We start from the raw sequence: 20,678 nt of genomic DNA on the forward strand, positions 1-20,678 counted from the left end.
ACAAGTGCAACTTAGCGTTTGTTCCTAATGTTTCCCTCTCCTGCACAGATTGAGGAGCGGGTGGGAGGGGCCAGAGGCCACCTGGGCTGCTCTGGGCGTGGGCCCAGGGGGCGGGGGAGCTGGGGCAGGTGGGCAGCACTGAGTGTGCAGGATTCCAAACTAAGACAGATTTCAGTCATCTCCTCCGCCTTCAGGGAGCTTTCTCCTCCAGGGACACCATCCTTGCCTCTCCCTCCTCCAGCCTCCCCTCCACCCTCTCTGCCTTTCATAGCCAGGCCTCTGACTGTGACTGTGATTCTCCCTGACTCTCCCAATGTGATTTTTTTTTTTTTTTTTTTTTTGCGGTACGCGGGCCTCTCACTGCTGTGGCCTCTCCCGTTGCGGAGCACAGGCTCCGGACGCGCAGGCTTAGCGGCCATGGCTCACAGGCCCAGCCGCTCCGTGGCATGTGGGATCTTCCCGGACCGGGGCACGAACCCGTGTCCCCTGCATCGGCAGGCGGACGCTCAACCACTGCGCCACCAGGGAAGCCCCCAGTGTGATTTTTAAAAGTCACGGTTCCTGCCGGGGATTAACCGCTGTTATCTGAAGCCTTCTGCTGCCTTTATCTTTTCCCAAAGGCTCGTTTTTCTCCCTCTGTGTATAGTCATTTCCTGACAATTGTTTGTATAACCAGAGTTATTTATTTTTTAATCTGGGACATTCTAGGAGCCAAACATCAATGCCAGGACGAGTTGGCCTAACAGTGAAAAGCACGTGGATCAGGAAGACGCCATCGAGGCCTATCACGGGGTCTGCCAGACGAACAGGTAAGCCCCACCTTGCAGTCACTGTGCCTGGAGGGGGCGACAGGGAAGGAGCCCTGCCCAGCCTGGTATGTGAGGGCCATTCCTCAGGCACTGACCTCGCGCTCAGCATCAGGGTGTTGGTTTTTATAGGAGATAAATGAGGAGGAGAGGACTCGGTGAGTCCCATGCGCTAAGGAAGCCTGCTGTTAGCATCAGCGGGACTCCAGCGAGCACCCCTGGAACATCCCGAACCCAGATCCTCTGAAAAGCACCAGGGAAGGGAGCTTCCCTGGGAAGTTTGGCAGGACGAGAGGGAAGGACTGGCTGGGAGCAACTTTGCTCGTTGAAACGGAAGCAGGTGCCAAGTGAGCCCATCTGAGTAGTATCGGAGGGGCTGCTCCAGCTGTGTGCCCCGTCTACCAGCTTTACTCAGCCCAGCTGGTGGACGCACGCGACACTGGCCCTGGCATTTAAGACATGGAACCCAAGCCAGGCACTGCAGAGACTGGATGGGAGAATGTGACCACTACCATATTGGCTAAAAGGAGATTTCCCTGGACTTCAGCCTGGACTAAATTCCAGAACTTTCCCACTTCTGGTCCCCCCTCAAGGAGGAGCTACGCAGGGTTAAGGCAAAAGAGAGTGACTGAGGGAGGCAGCAGGGCCCCGAGACACAGGACAGAGCAGGGCCCCCGAGGTAGTGCAGCCGAGCACTTGCGAGTGTGCGCTGGGGTTCCATTCGCTTACCAGCTATTTAGGGACACTTCAAACCGCTCAGTGCTTGGTTTCCTCCCCTGTGAACTGGGGACGGTCACCGCAGCCTACCTACCACATAGGGTGACTGAGGTTAGGCGAGTTAGTCCGTGCAAAGCCCTCAGAGCAGTGCCTGCCCATGATAAGCACGCAGTAAACATCAGTGTTGTTACAGCCCCTCTTATTACCTGTGCCTCTGTGGGCACTTGTAAAACCGGAGCTGGCCTTTTCCCTGGCTACCTGTCTCTCTTCCTGAATGTTGATCCATCATTAAGCATTTGTTTAAAATTGCTAAAAGCAGCAAGTGCACCCAGAAAGTCGTCAGTAGGGGGCACTGGGAGTGCAGCATGAACCTGTTTGCAGGAGCGTCACCAAACGACGTGAGGACTTCCCAGGGCTTTGATTCCCAGATCTTCTCATCTGGCCCCTCTTTCTGCGGATGAGAAAACCGAGCTACTCAGGCACACGACGGGCCTGTAACTGAGTCCAGGTAGAATCCGAAGGCCAGACTCCCAGGCTGGGCTGCCCCCAGCCCACTGTGTAGGTGATCGGGAGGTGAGGGTATTTTAGCAGGCCCCCAGGCCTGAATTTCCCGGGAGGAAATTCAGTGTCTTTCAAGAGGAGGGAAAGAAGGAAATGAAGGTGAATCTCTGAATGCCAAAACTGAGTCAAGATGTAGTCATTTTAAATCACCTTGGGTGAAGATAAGAAATGAGGTGAATAAGAAAAAGGAACACAGGCGATATTTTAAAATTTTTTAAGAGGAAGAAGGAAACTGGGAACTTGGTCCTGACAAGCGAGTGTGCTTAGCTTTCTGATCTTCATGGGCCGTGGCTGTTATCAGCCCCCTTTTTGTTCATCCAGATGGTTGTTAGGCCTCCAGACCTAAGTATAGGTTTCCCAGGGGATGCTTAATACCCTGGGTTTGTCTTCCTTTGCAGCAATAATGATGATGGTGATAAAATAAAAATAGCTTTTCTTATGTCTTAAAATAATTCAGTTCCCAGCAAACCCAGGGTACAATAGGGAATTAAGAGCCTGTGAAACCGAGTTAAGTATAGAAAGGAGCCTCTGCCTCGGGGAAGGGAAGCCAGAGGAACCAGTGCCCCAGTTGCCCCGCACCTGGAAATGACATTGGTGGGTTTGTCTCTCTTCCAATTCCTTGAATCCCAGCAGCAAGGAAGGACAGCAGTGGGCAGGCTGGCAGGGCAGGAGGATTAGGATGTGATTCCTGGAGCCCAGACAGCGAGGGCGTCCTTTCCAACAAGGACTGCTCCCTGCAAAGGTGCTTTGAAGACAGAGTTGCTTTTCCTGTAATGGAGAGTGTTCTGGTTGAAATGTAAATTGTATTATGCAGGGATGATTTTGGAGTTGGGGCGATTGGAGAATCTGTGGTCTCCCTAGAAAAACGTATACACTGAATTTTGCTTTGATTTCTGGAAGGAGTACAGACACACACCCCCATCCAATCACAGCCCCTCTATAAGAGTACTGGTTTCCAAGTTCGGAACTTTTTCACTTGCTAACTTTCATAGTTTATAGAGTTCTTTTTTGACCTTTGCAACTGTGTCTTTTGTTTTCAAATTTGGAGCAAGAAGCCAGTGTTGAGGGCCTGCTCTGAGAGTAGCCACAGGAATATGTAGAGCACTTCTGCTTCCAAACACTCTCTCGTTTTCACATCTGGGGAACTAAGAGAAGCCAGCAACGCAGAACTAGGGTAAAGAGAAGGCTGGTCCATGCCCCAGAGCTGGGCTGCAGCAGACAGGCTGGGTGTTTGGAGAGGCCGTCTTCTCAGGGCTGTCTGGAACCAAGTGCATCAGGGTCTTTCCGGGAGAGACGGGCAGGTGGGCTGGGAGACAGAGGTTCCTGCTGCTCTCGGGCTGGCCTCGCCTCTGGGCATGCGCCCAGGTCACAGAGCTGCGTGGGGGCAGGGGTGTTGCCGGGGCTCAGGTCTGGCTCCAGGAACATGTTCCTTTCGCTGCTGGCCCGTTCCACCCAAGCCTTCCCAAGTCTGTGGAACTCCAGAGCAAGACTTAGGGTGCATTCTTGGACCTTTTCTCAGGTCCCAAGAAACCGCCTTGCAGGCCCTCTCCATCCAGCAGGTGCTGGGAAACTACACGAGGCCCAGGGCACAGAGAACAGGTTTGCTGTTGCCACCTGGGCTTGGGCAGCTGACCCTGGGGTTATTACTCACCCCCTGACGGGCCTGCGCAGGAGGATGGAGACCTGGTCTCACCAGGAAGGGGTACGTGCAGCCGCCTTAGGGTGGCTTGGAGTTTACGGTTCCTTTGGCCTTGAGCCCCAGCTGCTGCAGGCTGTCCTGCTGGGCAGGGCGAAGGAGAGGCAGCTAGACTCTGCTCAGCTTCTCTCACAGACCCAGCTCAGCTGCTCCTAGAAGCTCTCAGCTTTCTCCTAGGGGGTGATCATTCCCTTATCTTCCCCCAAATTCTGTTGGTCCTGAGCCATCAGCACAACTTCTGTCTCCTGTAATTCCATGGCATAACCATATTTATCCATGAACAGCTCCCTCCTCTGTGGCCAGGCCTGTGGTCTCAACATTCCTCTTGCTCCTGGTATTGGGGTTGCTGCCTCCCACTTCTCAGAGAATCCGAATCTCTTGGGCAGTTGGGTAGAAAGTCTGGGTGGGAAGTAAAGAAATGAGAACATCCATGGAGCACAAAGCGGTCTTTGTAGAAATGGGACACCGAGCTGGCTGGAACTTTGCCTGTGTCTGTCCATGCGGCGGCAGGTCCTTCCGCTGGGCAGAGGGCCGGTGGTTGGGTCCTAGGTTTCACAGTCTCCACAGAGAGAAAGTAATATTATCCCAGGCCTTTTCTGGTGCACGCCATTTCCAGTTTTAGGTTGTATACTGCCGATCTGGAAGAAACCTCTCCCATGACACAGCTGAGCACTTTCCCTCACAGTGAAGGCGGAGGCCAGGGCCGCGTGGGTGATTGGCCCAGGCAGGAGCTCCCTAGCCGAGGGGAGCCGTTGCCTGGGTGCTGTCAGAGGCTCTGCCCGCTGCTTACTCTTGTGTGTGTCTCTGGCCTCTTTGGGAACAGGGCTCAGCACAGGGGCACATGCACGGGAGGTTCTCCATGAATATGGGTTGGTATTAAGTTACATCAAGGACTTAGCTTTATTTTAAAAAGTAATTTCCCGTGAGCTTGTTTGGGGGTTTCCTTCTCAAACCACTAGGGGGCGCTCCCGCGCCGGCCCTGGCCCCCAGTGGTGTGGAGGAGGCAGAGGGAGACCCCTTCAACGGGAACAAAAGATGGGCCAGGAGTTGGTTGACTGGGTTTTTTTTCTTCTTCTTCTTCTTCTTTTCTTTTTTTTTAACATCTTTATTGGAGTATAATTGCTTTACAATGGTGTGTTAGTTTCTGCTTTATAACAAAGTGAATCAGTTATACATATACATATATCCCCATATCTCTTCCCCCTTGCGTCTCCCTCCCTCCCACCCTCCCTATCCCACCCCTCTAGGTGGACACAAAGCACCGAGCTGATCTCCCTGTGCTATGCGGCTGCTTCCCACTAGCTGTCTATTTTACGTTTGGTAGTGTATATATGTCCATGCCACTCTCTCACTTCGTCCCAGCTTACCCTTCCCCCTCCCCGTGTCCTCAAGTGCGCCTGACGTCCTGAGCCCCATGGGACAACTGGGCTGCACGGCACTCTAATCTTTGTGCACCATGCCTGGATGTTATTACAGAATTAGGAATGCTAACTTTCTCACCGCAAGGCTCAGCAGTACCCGCGTGCCCCCCTGCAGAGGGAGTCTGCTGGGAGCCGTAGGAGTGCGGGGACCCTCAGAGGCTGGCAGCCCCTCCTCGTGGTCTGGGGGGCCAGCCAGCGTGAGGCAGGAAAGGGCTTGAGACCAAGGCCGGGAGACAGGGCACCTGCGTTCTAGCCTAGGTGTCAGTGTCAGGCAGGTCATCTACCCGTTGGTGTCCCTGCACACGTGGAAATGACATAGTTGGAGGAAGGGATCCCCGAGGGCCCCTTCAGCAACGACACACCCACCTCTGGGCCCGACCCAAGGATGACCCCAACTGTGCCAGAAGTTATTCCCAGTGACCCGCCCTCTGGGTTAAAGCACTAGCTCAGTAGATGCTAAAAGGCCCTGAGTTCAATATAAGTGTTAACAGCTGGGAAGGGAAAGGCCTAAGCTATCGGCTCCCCGCTTCGCACAGCCCAGGCCACGTGTGGATTGGCAAGGATAATGGGACACACAGACCAGCTGAGAGCTAAGCAGGGCAGGGCCGGCAGAGTCTACAAGCAAAGGCAGTATCTGGAGAAGCCAGGCCTGTGTGAGGTCCCAGGGCAAGCACCCAGCCGGAGGGAGAACAAGCATTACCAGGAAGCAGAGGCCACGGACTGGCTCCCAAAGCATCCTCCTCACTAGCTTTCCCTCTGCTCCTTTTCATTGACTCCAGAGTCGGGCCTGCTGTCTGTGTGGCCAGCTGTGCCCAAGAAGCGGCCTGGATGAGCCCCACAAGGGCTGGGCCCTTCCTCATGAGGCAGAGCTGGGGGGAGGTGTAATGGGTGGCTGCACCCCCCAGACCTCCCACACAGCCTGACAGCAGGGCATAGGAAGGGGTTACTGGTCCTGATAGCAAGCAGTGGGAACGCAGCTCCTGCTTCGTGATTCCTGCCAGGAAAACTGGGATCCAACTGGCAGGAGCAGAGGCCTCTGGGAGCAGGGACTGAGGGGCCAAAATCTAGTGGGGACAGCAGGGCTCTGCCTGCCGCCCACCACTCAGTCCCGCTGGCCTTCGAGGGCCTCACGTGTGCCCGGGGCTGTGTAGGGTTGGGGGAGGTCCGTGCTGGGGGAGTATGTGACATGTGCCTGGTCTCCTGGAGCTGCGCTGCTGGCATTGGGCAAACACAGGGCACATGGAGAGGATAAAATAACTCGCAAATAGGAGGCATCTGGCCTCCTGCTTTCCCAGCTGAGTAAATAGGAGTAATGCAGTTGGGTGCCAAGGTTAAGGGGAGAAAGCTCAGCTCATCATGCTGGTTATTATTAGCACAGTTGTTATTAACTGTTTCTTCATGCAAGACTGCAGTGAGGACAGGAGTTGAGATGAATTAATACTTTTCTGCCCTTAAGAAGTGTCAAGAAGGAAACACACATTACAAAGCAGGCAAAACATGTGGTCTCCTTCCCTGTTCTCTCAGAGCCAGGTGTCCCCAAGGTGCCGCCCTGCTGCTCCCCAGATCCGGCATCTGGGAGGCCGCCGACCCCGCCCTGTACAGTTAGCCCCTGCTCAGTGTCTGCACCTTCCACCCTGCGCAGGTCCTCTCCTCCCTGTCCTGTTTGCATCTCTCCTGATTCTCCCTTTCTTTTCCCAATCCTCCTGCTAGTGGGAAGGACCATGAGCGAGCACAGGTAAATGCCTCTGCCCTGCCCGTGCTGCAGATAAGCAGAAAAAGCGCCACCCTCTGCTCTGTCTTCAGGAGCATGCTTTCCGGCCTGGGGTGATCAGTGATCCCACAGGAGGAGGTGCTGGTGATGGGAGGGAAAGGAGGGGAGCTGGGTGTTCTGGAGCCTTCCCTCCTGCCTTTCCACACCTTGGCTGTAGTATCTCTTCCCCGGGCTCTCTGCTGCCCTCTCTCTCCCTCTACACTGGACGCCCTGTTTTTCTGTCCTTTATTTCTAGCAAGACTGAGGATTGGGGATACTTGAATGAAGATGGAGAGCTCGGCTTGGCCTACCAAGGCCTAAAGCAAGTTGCCAGGTCAAATGTGTGCCTTTCTTCCTGTGTCTGCTCTGTTCTGTCCGCTTGTGTCTATGCTTAATTGTTTTTCAGCTGGAGTGGATGCAAGGGCACAGTTCGCGGGGGGGAGACGGGGAGGGGTGTTGGCGGGTAGCCCCTTGCGTCGTCGTCTGTCACTTTGTGTGAAGGCTGCTTGTTTGGGTCAAGGTGGTAGCACTAGATGGCTCGCCGGGACCTCAGAGACCACCGGCTGCAGCTCACTCACTCTGCAGCTGAAGGAATAGACCAGCGGGAGGTAACGTGGCAGCAGGTGCACAGCTCTCCAGAATGGGGGGAGTTTCATTCTGTGGGTTTCTGAGTCTGTGCCGCTTCCGTGCTACACACTGACCATCCTGACTGCAGGGTCCGTCAAGAGCATCGGCTGCATTTGTGCTGCTGGCCGTGCTCCAAGCCCAGGGGTCCTGGCAGCCTGCCCTCCAGCACGTGTGCCAGTCGCCATTGCAGTGACTGCCTGGACCTCCGAAGAGCTGACCAGCCCAGCGCCCAGTGTGCTCCAGGGTCGCCATGTCTGACCCTCACCGCGCGCTCACGGGGCAAAGACACTGGGGCTTGCAGGGTGTGAGGAAGTTGCTGCTTGAGCAGAAGATCCAGAATGTGAACCTGGTTCCATTTGCTACTGGAGCCTGAATCCGTAACCCTTGTGGCCATCAGCCCTGGGTGATCAGCTTAGCAAAGGAAGTTAGATGTGCGCAGAATTAACACAACCTGACGATCACATCGCACGTTTCCTGCCAGCGCGTGGCTTTTCAGGGCTGTGGCATAGCTTCGTGCACTTGAGATTCGCAACAATAGGCTTGTTTCCCAGAAGAGGAAACAGGCTGGGCGAGGTGGCGTGAGTGCTGTGCCCAGCACCCTCGGCCTGATGCCGGCGGGCTGGAGCGGGAGCCCGGTGCCTCTCGCATCGTCTCCCGAGTTCTGCCTGCTGATGACGTCATGGAGGTCCCATTACAGTATCAAGAGCCTCTCTACTTGGCAGAAGAAAGTTGAGGTCAGCTGGTTCTCGAGGCAGCATGTCTCCCGGCTGTGGGTTCAAACATGGCCCCACCTGTGAGCAACATGACATCTGGCTTCATTTCCTCTCTGGTAGAATGTGGATCAGAATCAGACCTGCCTCCTCGGGTCATTGCAAGGAATAGATGAAGGTGAAGCACTTTGCACGTGCCTGCCACACAGAAAGCATGGAATAAATATTAGCTGCTACTTGTATTATAGTGGCTATTTTGGAGTAAGGTCAAATTCCTGTCCCATCTAGAAGTTTGTTTTATTTTGGGGTGGGAGGGGGAATAGGATGTGCTTTAATACATAAAGAAATGAATGCATTAATAAAACAAAGAAGGCACAGCCCAATGCCTCAGGAGATCCAGAACCAAATCTGCCACTGGCAGTGGCCTCAAACCTCTCTCACGTTTAGTTTTCTCACCTGCTAAGTCAGGGGTTCTCCGACTTTGCACAGAACCCTGGACTAAGTCACCCAACTACAGTCTACATGGAGGATAAGAAAGATGTGAGCAGCAAACTCACAGTTCAACCCGGGAGCTAATCCTTCGGTCAGAGTTCCTAGAGCCCAAGCATTCCAGTCTATTTCTCTCATTAAATTTATAACTTACTGGTGATTACTTTTAGTTTATTGTAGCCAAGATCGGATGTTATCTAAATATTGTGTGTCCCCTAAAAATGCTGATTCAATTACCAAATTACTTTGCACAGTCCTCGCATTGTTGTTTTCCTTTGGTAATGCTGCCTGTGATGAATGGGTGAATCAGTCCTCCCTCCGTCATTTCTTCATTCATTTGTGTCACTTTGCTGAGAAGTCCCTGGGGCCAAGCACTGCACCTGGTGCCGCCGTGGAGCTGACTGAACACGGGGTTGCTTCCATCCGGGACTTCCCGGTGTAGACTTTCCCCTCTCTCTTGCTCCCTTGTAGATTTGCTCCTTCCTGTCTTGTGGGAATTATCTCCTCCCAGAATGACAGCAGAACTAGCAGAACTGCAGAAACATGGAGCTGTCTCCTAGGCACTTCCATGGTCCTGACTCTGCTGAGCTCTGGTCACAGTCTTTGTCTGCATCCCAGGGAGAGGGTGGGGTGACCAAGTCAGGAGGCTTTTGATGAAAGTTTGTTCAAGTAGTTACGCCCAAGAAGACAGCATCATAGTCACATCAGTAATTAACTTCCTGAAGAGGAGGCTGCTTCGGAACCTTCCTTAGTTCCTTACCCATTCCCTCATAATAGAAGGTGTCTCCCAGAATTGCCCAGAGTCTCCCGAAGCTTCTCCCCAACCTTCTCCAGATCTTCTCTAGGTCTCTCTGCTTCTTGTCATGACATCAGTTGATCTTAAACCTCCCCCCAGATCATCTGCAATTAGTCTTAGTTTCTGTTTTGACTGGGGAAAAAATGTATATAAAAGGCCAGAGATAAAGTGGGTATAAGGTAAATAAAAAGAAGGGATCTTTCTATAGCGAACAAATGTGTGGACACCAAGGGGGGAAAGCGGCAGGGAGTTGGAGGTGGTGGTGTGATGAACTGGGAGATTGGGATTGACATGTATACACTAATATATATACAATAGATAACTAATAAGAACCTGCTGTATAAAAAATGAATAAAATTCAAAAATTAAAAAAAGTAAAAAGAAAGGATCTTTCTAAAACTTGCAGAGAATCTACTGAAGGGAAAATATGCAAGTAATATAGCTAGTTCAGTCTACCAGAGTTCTGTCTTAGCAAGGAGCTTCTTGTGAACTTTGGGCAGATGTGGACGCTTTTACTGAAAAGATGCTGTAAGAAGTTTATTTCTGCTGATGATATTTTGACATGGAGACAGTCTCTCAATCCCAGACCAATAGACTGTGCTCAGGAACAAAGAACAAAGGGATGAGGGTGGTTGAGAAAAAGGCCTAAGGCAAGGGGTGCCGTGTTTGGCCTTGATCCCCTGTCCTCCCAGAGGAAGGCTGGCCTGCTTGCCCGCCCAGCCCCGTGGATCTGCTCCCCTCCGTGTCCGTCCCCTGTTGGTTTCATGCAGTTGCTGCTGCTGCTGTGTCCCTGCTCGGCTGCTCCCCTGTTGCGTGTCCACGTGTGGCCCCTACTTGGGGGCACAGATGCAAGCCACACGGTTACCTGCCCTCCTTCCCGGGTGCAGGTTGCTGGAGGCCCAGCTGCAGGCTCAGAGCCGTGAGCACGGGGAGGAGGTGGAGGGTCTCAAGGCCCAGGTGCAAGCCCTGAAGGAAGAGATGGACGAGCAGCAGCAGACCTTCTGCCAGACGCTACTGCTGTCCCCAGAGGCCCAGCTGGAATTCGGCATCCAGCAGGAGCTGTCCCGGCTGACCAATGAGAACCTGGTGAGTTGCCATGCCCCGTGGAGCCCAGCTCTGGGAGGTCACGTTCTAGAAGCAAAGGGGACCAGGAGTGGCCTTTCGCCAAATGGACAAGGTTCATGTGCTTGGCCCTGTGGTAGGAGTAGAGAGTCTAGAAATCTACAGTCAGCAAGTGTTTGTGGAGCTATTTTATTTATCTGTTAACGTATAACTAACCTCCCCAAAACTTAGCAGCCTGCAATAGCAACCACATTTTGTGGGTCAGGAATTCTGGCAGGGCTCAGTGGGGGTGACTTACCTCTGCTCTACTGTGGTTGGAGGGGGCTGGAGGACACAGACAGCCCCAGTCCTGTGTCTGGGGCCTCAGTTCCCCTCCACGCGATCTGCTCTCTGCACACGTGGCCGTCTTTCATTGGACCACCATGGGCTGCTTTACACGGCAGCTGACTTCCAACAGGATGAGCTGGGAGGCCTCTTCAAGTCTAGTCCCAGAACTGGCCCAGGGTCGCTTCTGCCACATTCTGTTGATTAAGACAAATCTGGGCAGATTGAGTGATGGGGATGGACTCTTCCTCTTGCTGGAGGGGAGGAATGGTTGGTAGCCATCCTGGCAGTAACCAAAGGAGCCGCGCAGATGCCAGAGAAATGAAAGACAGTCTGTGTCCTCAGAGAGCTAACAGGCTAGTAGGGGAAGCAAGACATGTTAAAAAAAAGAAGAGAAAGAAGATGGTGTTTCCAAAAGCATGATTCTACATGGAATTAACAAGTATTACAGAAAAAGAATTGTAGGGGAGGCTTGACCTGAGGCAGGAGGCACGAAAGGGACGTCACCCGTGCAGAGGAGGAAGGAGAAAGGGGGTCCGGATGTTTTCCGAGGTTCCACAGGGGCATGTTCGCTTCTGTCTCCTGCGTCACTCCTAGTCACAGTGTCCCTGACGGTCGTGGCGCTTCCTGCCTCCACTGCCCAGCTGGGTCAGGGCGACAGTAATGCTGTTCAGGTCCCGGGGGCTGATTTTCTCCCTGTGGTGGTGGCTGCTAGGAGTTAGGCAGCCACTGGGGGGCCCGGGCCAAGAGCCTGTTTTGCTCCTGGGCCCCAGGTAACCTCGCTGGCCTGCAGGCTCATCCAGCTGACACCTCCCCGCTGCGCTCTCATGCCTTCACCTGTCCATTCCTTCCCAGGGCACCTCCCAGCCACCTGAGGACCCTGAGGCTGAGGGTCTCTGGGGGTTGGCATGGCAACCTGAGGAGGCTCGGCCTAGAGAACTGTGGGTTGGGTAGGGCACCAGGCAGCCTGAGCCCAGAGGAGTCTGCCGTCTGGGCTGAGAGAACACTGTGACCCATCTCCCACTTCATGGGTCCAGACCTGGGGAGCGGCGGGCTGCTTGGGGCGGACCTCCTGCTGGACCCGGGGCCTGGCCTCCTCGATAGCTGCCTGTGAGCCAGGCTGGGCCCCGGATCCCACCCCTGCCCTCCAGGGCAGGATTAGATCTGTTCTCACACTGCTTCCTTCTGCTTTTAGGACCTTAAAGAACTGGTGGAAAAGCTGGAGAAGAACGAGAAGAAGCTCAAAAAGCAACTGAAGATTTACATGAAGAAAGTCCAGGACCTGGAAGGTAGGGTGTGAGTGCGGGTGTCGTGAGGCACAGGTGTGCTCGGCCGCCCTCATGGAGGAGACTGCCTACCCGCCCGACACTTCCACTTCCCCCACCTGCTACTGCCCCTGCCCAGGGCAGTCACGTGACACAATCACACAGACCCCGGGAGCTCCCCCAGTCTCAGTTTGCCGGAACCTGCACTGATGACCCACAAACCTAGCAGGTGTTTGGGTGCTGACTCAAGCTCTGCGGGGAGGGGCAGCTGAGACAGTGGCCCTGTGGTCCTGCGTTCAGAGGGCTGAGAGCTGGGAGACAGTACCTTCTGGTTCGAAAGAATGCTCCATGATATAAAGCCCCAAACCACGGGGGCCCTTCTCCACGCTGCAGTAGTCAGGGAGAGAGGTCAGTTCTGTGGTTGAACTTCCCAGCTGGAATCTGGCCCAGAGAGGTCAGGCAGAGATTTAACTCAGTCTCCCAGAAACCCCCAGAATGTTTTCTTTCCTTGACTCCCCGCTGTAGATCTAATCATGTCACTCCCCACCCTTTAAACAGCCTGCCTTGCTAGGAAACCTTTCCTTGTCCCCTCACCACCTGGGATACACCCCCATCCTTCCACCTCAGCTCAGGAGTTACGTCCTCAGGGTTCCAGTCCCCTCTTTTGCTGTCCTGACACCACACAGCTACGTCACAGTTCCCATCATAGGTATTGTTTAATCACCTGCTTATGTCCACCTGCTGCTCTGGACGAGGCTGTAGGAGGGCAGGGCTGTGTCCTGTTCAGGCTTGGGCCGTTGCCCCCATACCCCACATGCCCTTCTCTATCTTTGGATTTCTCTTTTCTGTTCCTAGAGTTCTCAAAGTCCTGGTCACTCAGGCTTTTTCTTCTCCCCCACCTCCTCCCCTCCCTCTTTCCCCCTCCCTCCTTCTGTCCTGTCCCCTTCCTCCCTCTCTCCATCCCTCCTTCCTTCCCTCCCCCTCCCTCCTCCCCTTCCCTCCCTCCTTCCTTCCCTCTCCCTCCTTCCTTCCCCCTCCCTCCCTCTCCCTCCTTCCTTCCCTTTCTTACAGCTGGGTGGAGAAAAAGAAACAGCTCCCCAGCCGGATGGTTGTACATCCTGCGCCTCACATCCTGCCCGAGTTTTCTCTGGTCCAAAACCTGCCCGTTGCCATTTTGGGTGTTTCCCCAGCCCCTGTCCTGAGTGGCCCCCAGTGCCTGATGCTAAGCTCCTCTGGTCACACTTGGAGTGTGGCCCAGGCTGCAGGGACAGACCATGTAAGGAGTGTGACAGCCCAGAGAACCCAGAACCCTGGGGCCCCAGGCCCCAACCCCACCCACCTGAAATGACCCCGCCCCCGAGCCTGAGCCTGGAGGTCCCAGTTCATCCTGCGTCCCTCTCTCCTGTTCAGCTGCCCAGGCACTGGCCCAGAGTGAGAGGAGGCGCCACGAGCTCACCAGGCAGGTCACCGTGCAGCGGAAAGAGAAGGACTTCCAGGGCATGCTGGAGTACCACAAGGAGGACGAGGCCCTGCTCATTCGGAATCTGGTGACAGGTCAGGCCCTCTGTGGCATCCCACCCCCAGCCCCTCCTCCTGCACCTCCTGCACACCCCCCATCCCACAGACACCCCCGCCCTCTTCCTCCTCCCCCATCCTCCATCCCCCAGCCACTCTCAGCCACCACCACGAGCTGCTGCACTTCTGACCAGCTCCCAGGTGATAGTGATGCTGGGGTTAGTGTGTGGGCTGCCCCCGGGGCCTCATGCAGGGCTCTGGGGAGCTGCTTTCCTTGCCAGCCCCGGGCCTGGTTTGCCAGTTGTACCAGCTCCGACCCCTCTGGTCTTACATCCCATCTGGCTGCAACATGCCAGCCTTCCTGCTCTGTGTTCAGCCCAGTTCATCAGCTGCCTGCAGAGCCGGCAGGAAGAGTCCTGGACCAAAAAAGGAGGGATCTTCGGTGGTCTGGTCCTCTGGCCCCTGAGCTCCTAGCTCCATTCTCCAGTCTCTTAGTTTTCCCATCTGTAAAATGGGGATGAGGATACTGACCCCGCCCACCCCACACTTGACAAAGTGTGAAAGTGCTGTGTTAAAGCTGCGAAACCCTTCTCGAGTGTGAGGAATTCAAAGAGGTGGTAGCTTCTGCAGGGGTGTCTGGAGTTCAAGTAAGAGGTAAACGTTACTTAAGAGAAGTGTACGTTTATCGAAGTCCCAGTCTGCTGAGTACTGGGCCAAGGGCTGCGGGAAGAATGGAGCATGGCTTCAGCCTAGCACAGATTTTGCTTCAGCTCTTTGTTTTGGGTATTTTTAGTAGCTGAGTATTTTGCTCTTTTTATAAAGGTTAATTTCCCCACAATTGCCTGACTACTAAATGTGATGTAAGTTCACCTCAGATTTCCTTAACCAGGCTGCATCTTGTTCAAACACCGTTAGGAATGAGCCTTTAATCTCTGATGAATGAAACTCAAAGTTCAGAGCTTCAGAGCAAAAAGAATAATAATGGTGCAGGCTGCTTGTGCCAGCCAGTGGGTGGCTCCCTCCCACGGTCATCGCTCAGGTGGCCCCAGGCCAGCTCACCTGCTAAGCCGCCTGCACACAGCACTGGTCACCTTCCCTCCAAAAGACCCTTCCACACGAACACCGGGATTCCACTGATCACGGCCCAGTGTTGGCTGGTTACTGTGGACGATGGAGAAAAGTAGAGCCATGGTCCCTGCCCCCAAGACGCTACCCTTTAGCTGCTACGGGACTCAAATCACAATAGAAAGTTCCAAGGCAGGACGAGCTATCTGCAATCTGCATACGGGTCAGCCTCGAAGCAAGAAGCTGTAGGTTGGAAGTCTGGGCCTTAAAACACATTTTTCTGTATAAATGTTATTGGCATTCTAATTAGAGCCAAAGGCCAATCCGCAGTCATCTGTTAAACCTATGAGATGCCCAGATGTTAACCAGGTACCCAGAGTATTATGGCCTGTAGGTGTATTTGAGGCCGGGTACCCACTGGAGAAGCTGGCAGCACATGCACAGCCCCAACCCTAGACGGCCCTGGCCCTAGACGGCCCTGGCCCTAGACGGCCCTGGCCCTAGACCGCCCTGGCCCTAGACCGCCCTGGCGGAAGATCTGAGGAGTTGCCCCTTCCCCTCCCCCAGCCGCCCTGCAGGTGGAGGGGAGGTGGCCTCCTTCACTGCCTTTCCAAGCCTAGAGGTGGCTCCTGAGGCCTGGGCTGGGTGGAGCTTGGGGGTGGCGGTCATGAGGGTGTGGGGTGAGGCCTGGGGGTGCAGTGAGCACGCCTGGAGTCTGAGGCCCGTAGCCTTGTGCCCGGGCCTCGTGCTCGCCTTTCATCTTGCCTGTCCCTGGGCCTTTTCTCCTCCTGCTCTGGGCCCCCACCAAGCACTGCTGCTCTCGGCCTGGTCTGTGCCTCCCCGGGCCCCCTCTGGCACGGAAAGCAGTCTGACAGCTTCTCCCTGGCCCTCCAGGGGCTTTGGCAGGAAAGGACCAAAAGGCTGAGCAGGAGTCTGCAGTTCACGGGGAGGCCCACCAGCCGCTTCTGGTCCTGCCAGAGCACACGGGGTAGCCGTTTAGAGGAGAGGAGTTGGGGGGAGGGGAGGGGGGAGCAGCTGTCCCTGAGTGTGGCCAGGCTACCGCTGGCCAAGAGGGAGGCGGCGGCGTGGGGAGGGGAGAGCGGCTGTGGCCAGTCAGTGGCCTGCTTCACCTGCTGCCTCCGAGGCTGTCTGGGCGGCGGGCGCTGCCGTGCAGTTGCCGAACCGAGCGCCGGACGCGCTGGAAGTTGCTGCAGCTCTCCCAGCCCCTGGCACGCGGGCTCTGTCTGCGGGAGCCGGCCTCGCCTTCTTGCAGCTGCAGGGCCCGTGTGTCCCCCACGGGAAGTGCTGGTGCAGAGGGGTGGGAAGTTCTCGCCCCGGCCGCCTGGTGAGGGAGCCAGCTCCTGTCTCCAGCTGGCCTCTGGCCGCGGGCCCTTCTTACTGTGTGTAAACTCGGGCAGGGAGCCACCTGTGGATTCTTTTCCCCATGTTGCAAGGACGAGGAGTGAGGAGGCTGTTTTAAACAATTAGGAACATGATTTTTGTTTGTTTGGGGTTTTTAACTAGTTTCTGAAACTACCGGTAGTCAAGGTCAGAGGGAATCTGTGTATCAGGGCAGCTTCTCCCCTGCTCCTCTCCCAACCCCCATGAGGAGCTACAGGAAAATGTTAAAATTATTGGCATTGCAGGCCAGGATTCTTGCAGCCCCAGGCATCGGCTATACATCTAATTCTTGCTGTTTGTTGCCGGTAGACCTGAAGCCCCAGGCGCTGGCGGGCACCGTGCCTTGCCTCCCTGCCTACATCCTCTACATGTGCATCAGGCACGCGGACTACGTGAACGACGACCTCAAGGTGCACTCCCTGCTGACCTCCACCATCAACGGCATTAAGAAGGTCCTCAAGGTCAGTGTCCAGGCCGAAGGGGGTGGTGTGTGGGGAACTCGGAGAAGACAACAGCTCACCGCTGCTTCTCTCTGTCTGGGTTTTGTGATCACAAGTTCTCCAAAATCTCCAGGTCTGAAGGTAAGTGACACCTGACCTCTAGATAAACAGGGTACCAGAATCTTTCACCACGTGCTCCCCAACACCCCTTATGTTGGATCACTGATGGTGAGAACCTGCCAGGCCAGCTGGCCCAGTGCTCACAGCAGAGCCCGGGGCTGCTGGAGTCAAGCTCGTCTGTGTCACTTGGCTTTGTAGTCGTCAGCTGTAGAGGCAGCTGACGTGTGTGGACCACTGATCGGGGACCAGGGCTGGGTCGTAATCATCCCCGGTAGTGGAAGAGCAGTCACGCAGCCTCGTGGGGATGGCTGTCTTCTGTGAGACTGTGATTAGTAAGGGCCCGCTTGCCATCGGATCTGCTTGGGGCCTACTGGGTAAGAGAAGGAAACGTGGACATGGAGGGACCAGGTAAGCATTTGACCAGATGGGAACCACTGACTCATAACCAGGAACCTCTTTTTCTTTTCACAGAAGCACAATGATGACTTTGAGATGACATCGTTCTGGTTGTCCAATACCTGCCGCCTCCTGCATTGCTTGAAGCAGTACAGCGGGGATGAGGTGAGTGTAAGATAAACCCAGTCCCCTAAAGTGCACTTAAACTCCGTCAGGGTGCCCTGTGTTCTTCAGCAGTTAGGCCCTCGTTTCCTTGGGCACAGCAACACGTGTTCCACTTCAGAGCACCTCAGATCTCAGGTCAGAAGGAGGGCAGAGGTTTCGGTCATAGAAGGCATCTCTGTTTTGTCCAAATGTCATTCTGAGCTGCTCTGTATCCCTTGAAGAGAGGGTGTGAGACCTTTGGGGCCCCTCTGGGACCTCAGGCTCTGGGCGTGCCTTCGGCACCTGTTCACTGGAAGCAGGAATAAGGCAGGCCTCGATGACCCCAAGGGCCCCTGGAAAGCACCCTGAATGAATAAGTGGATTTGTAGGGAAATGAATTTGCAAAACCCATCCATCATCTGAGAGCCCTCGGGACTCCCCCTGAAAACGCTGTGACCTTAATTTTCTGAAGCAGTCCTAGAAGAGCCCCATTTCTGTGAATGCAGAAAGCTCAACTGTCTGGGATGTCAGACTGTCTCCTAAGCCAACCAATTAGTTTGTCCATTTTAAGACAGACAGAGATGGTCCAAGAGAAGAGGCGCAATGTAATTGAACTACATCTGTGCAAACTGACCCTGAGGCCCAGCTTCGAGCTTCTCACCAAATTCAGTTTCTTGGCCTGAGGCCCAGCTCACCCTATCACTTAATGTTCTGCTCTGGACCTCTAGGGTCCAGCTTTATCTAGAACTCACCATTCCCACTGCTGGTCCTCGAAAGAACTTTTCCCATGCTCTGCATTCAGCCCAGTGACCTAGTAACATACGGCCCATTTTCACCCTAATTTCTCCGGTGAGAATCCCAACTCGTCCCAGGCGCTGCCCACTCCCAGTGCCTTGCAGGCCTCCTTGACTTTCCTTCTCCCCTTCCTTTCACATATCTCACTCTCCACCCTCCCTCCCCAAGGCCAAGACAGTGTAAATCAATATAGTGCAACAATTTTGAAAGCTTTATTCCATCTTTTGTGCCAGAACAAGTTTTCACAGACTCTTCTCCCTGCGAGAGTAAAAGGGTATATGCCGTGCCAGTCAGTGTTGCCACCCTTGGAATGGAACTTGACTCCATCTGCCTCCTAGAATCAGAACTTTGATACAGCTGCTTTTATTATGAGAGGGAGTGGGTTAAATATTAAAGAAATAGTGTTTACTGTATTATTGGAAGAAATGGGCTTCATTTCAAACCAGATGTCCTCTATTCCATAACCCTAATATTATATACAAGCTTTCACTTTAAGCAGAGAACTGCATTTAAGGTTATCTCGTTGAGAATCATCACTTGACCCAATGTTGTCTGTACCCTGCAGGGAACATTACATAGGGCTAGGGAGGACCAAGAACTCCATTACGTTAGGCTATTGTTTCACGTGCTTATATTCCCAGGGACAAGACTTGAACCACAGCATAACCATATCTATGTAGCCTAAATAACAGCTATCTTGTTATCCCCTCTTCTGCCTGCTTTTTTTTCTTTTTTTTTTTTTTTTGGCTGTGTTGGGTCTTCATTGCTGCGTGCAGGCTTCCTCTAGTTGGGGTGAGCGGGGGCTACTCTTCCTTACGGTGTGCAGGCTTCTCATTGTGGTGGCTTCTCTTTGTTGCGGAACACGGGCTCTAGGCATGTGGGCTTCAGTAGTTGTGGCACACGGGCTCAGTAGTTGTGGCTTGCGGGCTCTAGAGCGCAGGCTCAGAAGTTCTGGCACACGGGCTCTGCAGCATGTGGGATCTTCTCGGACCAGGGCTCAAACCCGTGACCCCTGCACTGGCAGGTGGATTCTTAACCACTGCGCCACCAGGGTAGTCCCTTCTGCCTGCTCTTGTTTTCTTTAAAAATGGATTTCTGATTTGACACAGTATGAGAGGCTTTGCCGGGGGTAGTTACCCTTTTGAAAACACTGACCTTCTGGATGCTCTTGGTTCCCCTTGGCCTGAATACAGAGAGACGTTGGTCACATGAGTCCTTTTGATATTAGCAACTCTGAACTTGCCTGTTACTTCATCTTGTTAACATAGAAAGCTAAGAAGACATAGTGCTGTAGCTGTGGAATCGTTTCAGTTCATCCATTAATTCTGATACTCAGTGATAGAATCCACATAAATTTCTCATTTTAAAAACATATACTCTGTGGGCTTCCCTGGTGGCGCAGTGGTTGAGAGTCCGCCTGCCAATGCAGGGGACACGAGTTCGTGCTCCGGTCCGGGAAGATCCCGCATGCCGCGGAGCGGCTGGGCCCGTGAGCCATGGGAGCTGAGCCTGCGTGTCCGGAGCCTGTGCTCCGCAACGGGAGAGGCCACAACAGTGAGAGGCCCGCCTACTGCAAAAAAAAAAAAACATATACTCTGACCCGGGTACTTCTTTAGGGACTGTGTATAATCTAATATTTTAGGGTAACTTGGTATATTGGGAAGAGAATTGGGTAAAGAGTCAGAAAGCATGGATTCCCTCTTTCCCTGGACCTGCTACCAAACTTCACTTTGCTACCTTAGGGAAACTTCAGGGATTTGGACTAAACGACTGCGGCCTTTTTCATTAAGCAGTTTCGAGTCCTCTATCTGCTTAGTTTTGACACTGCCTTCAAATCTAAGAGCCATCACTGAGACCTCAAAGAACCGACAGGGTCTGGTAGAACATCATATTAGCAGACAGAGCCTGATCGGGCCCCACAAATAGGGTTCTGAGAAAGTGACTGGAGGCCCAGAAGGCCTGCTGAGCACGGCAGGCCACAGAGCCTCAGCACAGCACCCATCTGCCTCTGCAGGGCTTCATGACTCAGAATACAGCGAAGCAGAATGAGCACTGTCTTAAGAATTTTGACCTCACTGAATACCGCCAGGTGCTGAGCGACCTTTCCATTCAGATCTACCAGCAGCTCATTAAAATCTCCGAGGGCCTGTTGCAGCCAATGATAGGTAAGCTGGCACGGGAGATCTCCTGCGCTCATCACTGGATCCGAAGTGAGGGTAAGCACTCCCTACATTTAGGGAACCAGGTATCTTAGGTGCGGCCTCCAGAAAGCCAGGACTTCCCAGTGAAGGAAGCTGAGGAGAGGTGTGTGCCACCTGCTCAAAAGCAGTTATGAACTTTTCAGCGCCAGCCCGTCAAAGCACGTGGTGCTTGGGTAGTGAGAGTATAGATCACTTTTCCTTTATCTCTTTTTCTGTAATATACTGTATTTTTTTTTCCCAAAAGAAACTAATTTCCATAAGTAATAAATATAAATTCAGAAAGTGTAAATGCATGTACAGTGAAAAGATATAATCCGCTTGCCCATATATATACTTTATTCATGGAGAAAGGAACGCATTAAGTATGTTCATATAAA

General features: G+C 53.8%; 1 protein-coding gene across 2 annotated transcripts in view; it reads left to right on the top strand.

Annotated features, from left to right (window-relative positions):
• Positions 1-20,678, top strand: part of MYO5B (myosin VB) — a 386,602-nt gene that overhangs the window by 356,845 nt on the left and 9,079 nt on the right. Inside the window, exons 29-36 of one of the 2 annotated variants that reach the window (XM_067699124.1) lie at positions 709-809; positions 7,208-7,285; positions 10,461-10,659; positions 12,155-12,248; positions 13,635-13,778; positions 16,515-16,666; positions 17,237-17,326; positions 20,115-20,265. In XM_067699124.1, the coding sequence (XP_067555225.1) occupies positions 709-809; positions 7,208-7,285; positions 10,461-10,659; positions 12,155-12,248; positions 13,635-13,778; positions 16,515-16,666; positions 17,237-17,326; positions 20,115-20,265 (1,009 nt within the window). The remainder of the gene's footprint in view (positions 1-708; positions 810-7,207; positions 7,286-10,460; positions 10,660-12,154; positions 12,249-13,634; positions 13,779-16,514; positions 16,667-17,236; positions 17,327-20,114; positions 20,266-20,678) is intronic. The other variant, XM_067699125.1, reaches the window with a different exon arrangement.

This window comes from Pseudorca crassidens, chromosome 12 (genome assembly GCF_039906515.1).
Source record: "Pseudorca crassidens isolate mPseCra1 chromosome 12, mPseCra1.hap1, whole genome shotgun sequence".
Lineage (NCBI taxonomy): Eukaryota > Metazoa > Chordata > Mammalia > Artiodactyla > Delphinidae > Pseudorca > Pseudorca crassidens.